General features: G+C 55.1%; 1 protein-coding gene across 2 annotated transcripts in view; it reads right to left on the bottom strand.

Annotated features, from left to right (window-relative positions):
• Positions 1-4143, bottom strand: part of SEMA3G (semaphorin 3G) — a 39706-nt gene extending 35563 nt beyond the window's left edge. The window contains exon 1 of one of the 2 annotated variants that reach the window (XM_074283432.1): positions 3903-4143. In XM_074283432.1, coding sequence (XP_074139533.1) covers positions 3903-4014 — 112 coding nt within the window. In that variant the 5' untranslated portion in view covers positions 4015-4143. The remainder of the gene's footprint in view (positions 1-3902) is intronic. The other variant, XM_074283433.1, reaches the window with a different exon arrangement.
• Between the last annotated feature and the right edge of the window lie 4747 nt (positions 4144-8890).

The raw sequence follows: 8890 nt of genomic DNA on the forward strand, positions 1-8890 counted from the left end.
TGTTATCTGCAGTTCCAGGGAATAGCTCCCCAAAGTCCCAATCCCACCCTCACCCTTCCTGTCCACCCTTATATCATCCCCTCTGGGCACTTCCCCTCCCTTCCTTATCCCTCTGCCACAAACATCAGCCCTTCCATCAGGGACCCAGCCCCTCCCCTATACAATACCCCAGCCTCTTCCCTAGGTCATAGATCAGCCTCATCTCCATATCTCACCCCAGCTTCCCCCTGAAATTATACCCCTCTGTCACATCCCAGTCTCTATCTCTCTTCGCCTGCCTCCTCTTCAGTTTATACTCCATCACATCCCAATCTGTGTCCTCCCCAATTCCTGACCTCTCCCCTATATCACTTCCCGAAATTTTGTCCCTCATCAGGAAAGAAAGTATCATAGAAAGCCAGGACCGAGTTCCAGAAAGTCAATAATATGAGTCCTGGGGGAGGCCAGAATGACTGAGCCAAGGCTGGAATCCGGATGGGGGCTGGCAGCTGATGAAAGGTTCAGGGGAGAGAACAGCTGGACGGCACATGGTTGCAGAAGGAGCCACGGTGGCCTGGCCAGCTGCAGCCACAGACAGGGCCCCGGCACACCTGGTCATTTAGACCACTGTTTCTTAAACTGTTTCCGCTCATGGCCCCTTTTTGCTGAGAAATTTTTACAGGACCCTGCTTATACGGGTATATAAAGTAGGTATACAAATGAAACATTTACTGATAGTAAATCATAATTTTGAGGTCACCATATAAAGTCGCAAACCATAGTTGAAGAGGCTGGGACTTAGGACCTTCTTGCACAACCCAGGGCCTCCCTCCAAGTCAAAACCCCTTCTTTCCCTGATTAAACTCATACAATCCACACTCCTTACATCTCCTTTCCCCTCCTCACTGAGGAAAACTATAAATGCCTATTTGTTATCTTTCTGCCATCAACGTTGCCTTCAGCCCCACTGAGAGTAGGGAACAAGTACTCAGTGCTTTATAGAGTTTAGAAGGACCCTCCATGGGTCCTCAGGAAGCAGACCCTGCCACTTCTTTCAATAAACTCCCTATTACCTCCAACACAACATCCTCTGACAATCTGCCGCTTTATCATTCCCCTCCTTGAACTCTTTCTCGCCCATTTTGCTCTGTCCTCCACCTGTATGACTTTTCCCTGGCTGTCCCCCGTGCAATGACATCTTGGTTTTCCTTTAAGACTAAACTCAAATACCTCCTTCTTAAAGAGGCCTTTCCCATTACTCCTAGCGTCTATCCAGAGATTGCATTTCTTATGTACTTTGTATGCCCTCTTGGCAAGAGAGTCCCTCTCAGTCCTTTACCTCTGTTCTTTCCATCCAGCAACTTGTCCCTCTGAACATCTGGAAAAACACAGCTGTTTGCACATAGCTCAGTTTTGCCTTTTTTTTTTTTTTTTTTTTTTTTTTTTTTTTTGGTATTCCCAGGATTTGACATACAGCAAGTGCTTAATAAATGTTTTTCTTGACTACATAACTTGCCCAAAGTCACACAGTTGGCTTTGAGTGACATCTGAATCTGAGTGATAGATTCAGGATTTAAGCCCAGCCCCTAATCCTAAATTCTGGGCTCTGTCACACTACTGGGGGCAATGTGGAGTCCAAAGGAACCTCTGGATCTCCTTTCCTTGCTCCTCCATAGCTCCCAAAGTGGTACACTGAGAAAGCTCCATCAAGGTCAACTACACTTAAATCCTGGGACCCTGCCTGGGTCTGGGCTCTGTGCCAGCCTGTCTGCTCTCAGGAGAAGAAAGGAGCATATGGTCTGGGCTTATCTCAGCGTCTCCAGGGGCCCTGGGCCCCAGATAAGGCTCTAGTGTGTGTGGGGGGGTGAGGACTTTGGGCCCTCAAGAAGGCCGGAGATTGGCATTATTCTTGGCTCTTGCCTCTGCTTCTCTGACTTCGTCTGGCTCTCCTGGCACAGAATTTTAGACCCTTTAGACCCTGTCCTGGCGGCCAGGACAGGAGCCCTGGCTTCTGTGGGCAAGCCCCCTCCCATCTCAGGGCCTTCTCCTGCAAAATGAAATTCAACTTAGATTTTTCCCTTCTTTCTGACATGCTAAAAGTCTAGGAAACCAGCACTTTCATCTAGACCTTCCAGGAAATGTTTGTGGGAAATCAATCATTTCCTTATTTATACATCAAGAGAACCCAGAATCTCATTTGGCTGCTCCTCCAGAGATTTGGGGTTGGCCTGAGTACAGGCCTAGGACTAAGGGGCTCTGAAGGAGGCTGGGGGGCCCCTTCCCAGAGAAGCTGGCCCTGGAGGGAGCCGGAGGAAGGGGATGCTCAGATGGCAGTTGGGGGAGGGGTCTCTCTAGATAGGTTGGAGGAGAAGGTGTGGAGGGAAGGGATGGCTAGTTTTCTCTCAGAGGGCTGTGGGAGAGCGTGCTCCAGAATTAAAAACTATATATTCCCACCCTCCCCCGGCTGAAAGCTCCCGCCATGCACAAGCACAGATGTCCTGTGGACACCACTGGATCCGAGAACAGAATATCGTGTTTCGCAGCAGCTGGATCCTGCTCCCTCTCCATGTCTGAAAGCCCCAGCTCCAGACCCCGCTCCTGGAGCTTCTGAGCAGCCTGAGCGGATAAGCAGTCAGCGAGAGCGGCAGCCCCGGGGGGTGGGGGGGCGTGGGGGGGCGGAGGACAGCGGCAGCCCCGGGGACAGAGGCAGCCCCGGGGGGGACAGGGGACAGCGGCAGCCCGGGGGGGACAGGGGACAGCGGCAGCCCCGGGGGGGGGGACAGGGGACAGCGGCAGCCCCGGGGGGAGGGCGGGGGACAGCGGCAGCCCTGGGGGGGGGGACAGGGGACAGCGGCAGCCCCGGGGACAGAGGCAGCCCGGGGGGGGGGGAACAGGGGACAGCGGCAGCCCCGGGGGGAGGGCGGGGGACAGAGGCAGCCCGGGGGGGGGGGGAACAGGGGACAGCGGCAGCCCCGGGGGGAGGGCGGGGGACAGCGGCAGCCCCGGGGGGGACAGGGGACAGCGGCAGCCCCGGGGGGGGGACAGGGGACAGCAGCAGCCCGGGGGGGATAGGGGACAGCAGCAGCCCGGGGGGGACAGGGGACAGCGGCAGCCCCGGGGGGAGGATAGGGGACAGCGGCAGCCCCGGGGGGAGGGCGGGGGACAGCGGCAGCCCCGGGGGGAGGGCGGGGGACAGCGGCAGCCCCGGGGAGATAGGGGACAGCGGCAGCCCCGGGGGAATAGGGGACAGCGGCAGCCCCGGGGGAATAGGGGACAGCGGCAGCCCCGGGGGAATAGGGGACAGCGGCAGCCCGGGGACTTGGCTGGCTGGGAAAACTTGAAAGCCCGACGCTTTTGCCAAATAAAGAGCAAACCCCATCTCTTCTTTCCGTGTGACCTTGGACGGGCTTTTCAACTGAACCTTATTTCCCTCATCCGTAAAACGGGACCCTGATAACCCGCCCACCTGTGGTCAGGAAACTTTGTGAGAGACACGCCCGGGCCCTTCTTGGGGACTCGAGCTGTCCGGGGCTCACTTCATTAACACCAAAGATTCTGCGGAGGGCTTTTTGAAAGGATCCACAGGGAGAGGCTTCGCTGCTAAGGACTCCCAGTTAACCCCCGATGGCGCTTTGCTAAGTTGGCGAGTGCCCCAGGAAGGCCTGGCCCGGATGGTGCAGCTGAGCCAGAAGGCACTTCAGAAACCACCCGCCCTCGCCTTCTACAGAGGCGGGAACGGGGAAGTGACCGCTCCAGAGTCACACAGAAGACACCGCGCTCTGGTTTCGAACCGGCGGCTCCGAGTCCAAATGCGGCGTCCCTTGCCTTTTTCTGCGGGCCAGAAGGGGTTTGCGCCTGTCGGGTGCGTTCGGGAGGCGCCTTCTCGGGGGGCAGGGGCCCGGGCGGCCAGGTGAGGGTCTTACCTCGGAAGGAGAGCTGTAGCCGGGGCACGCCGCTCTTGCCAGCCCCCGGGGTGCCCGGCGGGGTGAGCAGCAGGGTGAGCAGCAGGGGCCCCAGCAGCACTCGGAGGCCCATGGCGCGTGCGGAGCTGTCCGGGTGCTGCGCGCTCGCTCCTCCAGAACCTGCTCCGGACTGAGTGTGCAGCCGCCTCCCCGCCCGCCACCCGCTCTGCCTTCTGCTCGGGAGGAGCCGCTCCAGCCCGGCCGCCGCGGCCCCTTTATAAAGCGCTCGTGGCCCCACCCAGCTTCTCCAGGAGCCTGTGGGGAGGGGACTGAGGGGCCGGGAGGGGGCCCGGACACAGGCTGCTTCGCGCGGACGCTCCCGCCTCAGCCGCCCGAGCCTTGGAAGCCAGAGCCATCCCCACTATTGTTTTAGGTGGCGCTGGGTCAGGGGCGGTGTGGCGCAATGGGAAGAGCCGGGGCTGGAAGGCAGAAGTCCTGGGTTCCAGTCCTGCAACCTGGAGCGAGCCCCTCCTCCTTGGCCCGTCTGTTTCCCTGCTTCTGAAGGGAGCGGGGCTTGATCTGGGCGGCAGAAAGAACCCCGAATTTGGACGCAGAGGACCCCGGTCAAAGCCGGACTCTACCGTGTAACTGTGCGCCTTTGGTCGGGACGTTTCCCTGGCCGGATCCCAGGTTCTCATCTGTAAAACGAGAGGGTTGAACTAGACGTCCAAAGTCCCTTCCAATGTCGGAACCAGGAATACATCGTACACAGTCACAGCGCAAGGGGCGATGACCAACGAGGGCTTCGGTTCTTCCCGGCGCTTCAGTGATCCAAGCAGTCCCGAGAGGCTTCGGACAGAAAAACAACTAGGGAGACCGAATGTAAATCACCACGTGCCAAAGTCACTTCTTTTTTCTGTTTTGCTGCTTTTTTTTTTTTTAATCTTTGCCGAGGTTTTTTTCTTTTTTACTCTGATTTTTCTCTCCCAACATGATTCATAAAGTAACGTATGTTTTAAAAAAATTAATTAAAAAAAGTCCCTTCCAGGTCTCACATTGAGAGTATTATTTTTTCCCTGAATTTTCTAGTTGTTCCTTGTGAAAATCACACTTTGAGCTCTGCGCCCTCTCCCCATCCCCAAGCTCCCCAGGACCTGGAACCTGCCTCTTTCCTGTCTTCCTCCAGCAAGGAGGAGGAGGTAAGAGAGACTAGGATCCTGCCCCGGTACTTGGCTGTCTGTCCATGGAGTAAAAAGGAGCAGACAGACCGACTGCAGACAGATGGAAGGCGGAGACGTGGCTGCCCTGAGGGAGCCCCTGGGCCTGACTCCCACCTTTCCTGCACTCCTTTGTCCTGAAAGTCCATAGAGGAGGTCCAAAGCCGGATGGCTCCAGGGCAGATGACTGAGAGCCCAACCCAGCACGCGGAAGGATCCCAGGTTCCCACTTAGCCACTCAGTGAACCCAACAGCTCATTTTCTTACTTCTTCAGGAGGGATGCAGAATCAAGGGCAGGTAGTAAGGTAGAGAAGGATGAGAGCAGGTCCAGAAGTCCCGGGGCTGCGGGGACTACAAGGAGGATGTCAGGGGCACGGCTTCCTGGGTTTGGGAATCAGGACACTGGACTTCACCTGCACCCAGCCTGGCCACTGCAATGCGGTTCATCAACAATCCCCTTTCTGCCCCTTGACCTCAGTTTCTCTATCTGGACAACTAGGGAATGGAAATAATGACTAAAGCTATTTGAACTCTGGGACAATAATCACCGAGAAGTGGGGGGGGGGGGGGAAGAGGGCAGCATCTTCTCCATGCTCCCAACAAAAGCCTGTCATGACTAGTCAAAGAACAGAGAAAACAAGGCTGGACACAGCCCTAGGTTATGCTGAGAGGCCCTCCCCCCCCCAGATTATCAGCCCAAGAGACCCACTACCCAGAACCTTCCACACCAGAGAGATGACCCCCCCAAGTTTCCCTCAGCCTACCCCAGAGCTCCCGGCTCCCAAGGAACATCATTTCTTACCATTCTCCTAAAAAGCAAGCCCCTCTCCTCCACCCTCCACCCCCAGGCCCAGCTGCCAGACTGTTCCAGAACTTGAACCTCCCACACTAGCAGCTCTCAGCCTCCTCAACCCTCAGGATCCTTTTGAAAAATTGGAAGCTAGTGTTTTGTGGAGGTTTGGAAAACATCTCTGGCACTCCCTTTTCCAGACATTTTCCACTCTTTGGTTTTCATTTTCTCCTCCCATTTTCTCCCCCACTCCCATCCTGGATTTCTAGCAGCTTGGTTGCCCAAGGAGATGGGAAATGATGGGTCTCTCAGTTTGGTGATTTCTTCTCCACTCACTCCCACATACAGAGTAGGTCCAAATCCCAGAATCCTAGAGTATCTGAGAGGGGTAGGGTGGGAAGAAACACCTTAGAGGTAATTTTACAAATGGGGAAATTGAGACCTAGAAAGAAGTGTTTCCTAAACCAGTGAGTCAGAACCAGGCCCCAGATTTCTATACTTTCTCTTCTACGCCTTGATGACCCCCTCGTACACTTCCCATTCCCATCTCCCCCATCCCAGTCTCAACAGAAAGTAGTGGGCCCCGCCCTCAGCAACCTCTGGACCTGGGGGGGGGGGGTTCGGAAAAAAGCTAGAAGATGAATCTCCATCTTTTTTTTCTTTGTGACTCTAGCCTTGGCCTGTAGAGTCAGCCCTCTCTTGTGAATACCCATGTTAGGAAAGAGAGCCCATAATCTCCCTAGCTCTAAACTTCTCAGCATTAGTGCTCCCCCAAAGTGAAATGGGGACCTCCTCTAAGGGGAGTGTGTTTCTTCTTCATCAGGTTCTTCAAACAGAAAGCTAGTAGGACCACTTGTCAGAGTAGTTCTTTTTTTAACTCCAAGAGTTACCCAAGGCCCACGGAGGTCCCTTCAAGCTCTGAAAATCCATCCCCTTCTCAGAAAATGGGAAGAATCTAGTGTCCAAGCTGTCAGCTCCCTTCCCTTCTACTCCCCAATTTCTCCACAGTAGAATCTCTTTTTATCCTTCTGGTCAGGGATATTTAGAACAGTAATGACAGGCTGGGGCAGTGAGAGGTCCAATGCATGTTGGTACTGAGTGGGGAAAACCTGGGAATCAGGAAAATGGATTTCTTGTCCTGATTCTGGGGGCCTCAGTTTTTCTGTCTGTAAAATGAGAGAGGATGGTCTCTTCTAACTCTAAAATTCTAACTCTAGAAGCTCCTTTGCCTTCCGGAGGCCTCATAATCTCAGTAGCACCACCCAGTTCCCACATGCCCAGGTACCCAAACCTACCCGGGCTCCCCCACAAAAAAACCCATATATCAGACACTCAGCGTGGGCTCAATGTGGGTGGCAGACCATGGGGTTCTGGCTCCACCAAGCGGTCACTCTGAAGACTGTAAGGGGGCCAAGTTTGCTCCAGCCCCTGGTTTTCACTCTGGTGGGCATGGACACGGCCGGCACAGGGGCCCCCCCTCCACCCCCCAGGTGTCCTTGCTGTGTGAGTGCTCTGGGCAGGGCCGCTAAGCCCAAAGTTTGGGATGGACATCAAAAATCCCCCTTGGTGCCTGGGTTCCGAAAGCTGTCCTTCCAAGTCCCTGCCCATTTCCCTGAGTCAGTCCCCCCTTGTTCCAAAAGCATCTGCAAACCCCAGCCAAGGTTCCCGGGGGACTCAGAATACGCTGCAGGACTCGGATTAGAGGAGGCTGATTTGTCCCAGAATCCAGAACTGGGACCAGTGGCTGAAAGTTATGGGAGCTCATAAGTAAAGACTTTCTTAAGAATCACACTGTCTCGTAATCATGGAATGGACTCCCTTGGTAGAGAGTGAGCTCTCAATCACTGGAAATATTCAAGCAGAAGGATCTCATCTTTTAAACAGGGAGAGGGGCTAGAAGAAGGGTCCCACAATAATTTTCAGCACTGAGATTGGGGGCAGGAATTCAGAGATGAGAGGTGTGGTGGGAAGTCTCTCCCGGCCCAGCCCCAAGATGCTTGGGTCCAGCTGTCTTCCAGTTCCTTGGAGTTTGCCGCCCCCCTCCAGCTCAGGAATGCCAACACTGAAGGGACCGAGCAAGGAGGGAGGGCCAGAGACAGCTGGCATTCCTGGGGCCCTGGGAAACAATGTTAGCGGAGGCATCTGGTCGAGGGTCTAGGGAGGAGCCGGGGAGCAGGTGTCTCAGACTCCTTCCCCGGTCCCTGGCCCTCACTGGTGGCCAGTGGGGATTCGCCTGTCAGGGCACCCTCCGTGCCCCTCACAGGAGCCCAGGCTTGTTGTTCGGAGTGGGCAGGGGGAAGAGGAGGGTTTGCCTCTGTCACAGTGAAGGCTACGACTAGATCCAAATCTGGCTTCTAGCTTGAGGCTCCTTTCCCTGAACAGCGCAATTCTTGCTTCTGCAGGGGGCCTGTTGTCACCTCAGAGCCCTTTCTGAACCTCCCTTCCCACTCATGACTACATCTATTTTTTAGCCACTCTAAGGTTTCCAAAATGCTTCCAATGCACTAGCCACTGGTTGTACCAGAAGTAGGGTATCTGTCACTATAAAATCATGGTGGCTAGGACCTAGAGTCAGGAGGGCTTGAGTTCAAATTCAGCCTCAGACTTTTCCTAGCTGTGTGACCTGGAGTACACTTATCTCCGCTTCCTTATTGTTGTTTGTCCTTTGTTCTCAAAAAGGACCATGACATCAGGGAGGTGACGTCGTGACATACAGGTGAGATGAATAGATAACTGAGGCTCGGGAATTTGAGGTCACACAGGTGGGAAGTCACAGAATTGGGGTCCTAACCAGGGCCTCCCTGCCTCCCATGTGCAAATGCCCGAGTGCCAAGAATGGCTGGGAGTGCAGGCGGGTTGGCAGGGCTACACTGGGATCCCACTGTTGAAAACCAGAGGGAAAATGTCCCTCTTCTCTTGGATGCTGGAGGGGGATGGAAATAGGGAACCCAGGACTGGAGAGGGAGGGAACAAGGTTTCCCCCTAGATAACTGAAGCAAGA

Source organism: Sminthopsis crassicaudata, chromosome 1, assembly GCF_048593235.1.
Source record: "Sminthopsis crassicaudata isolate SCR6 chromosome 1, ASM4859323v1, whole genome shotgun sequence".
In the NCBI taxonomy this organism is placed as follows: Eukaryota; Metazoa; Chordata; class Mammalia; order Dasyuromorphia; family Dasyuridae; genus Sminthopsis; species Sminthopsis crassicaudata.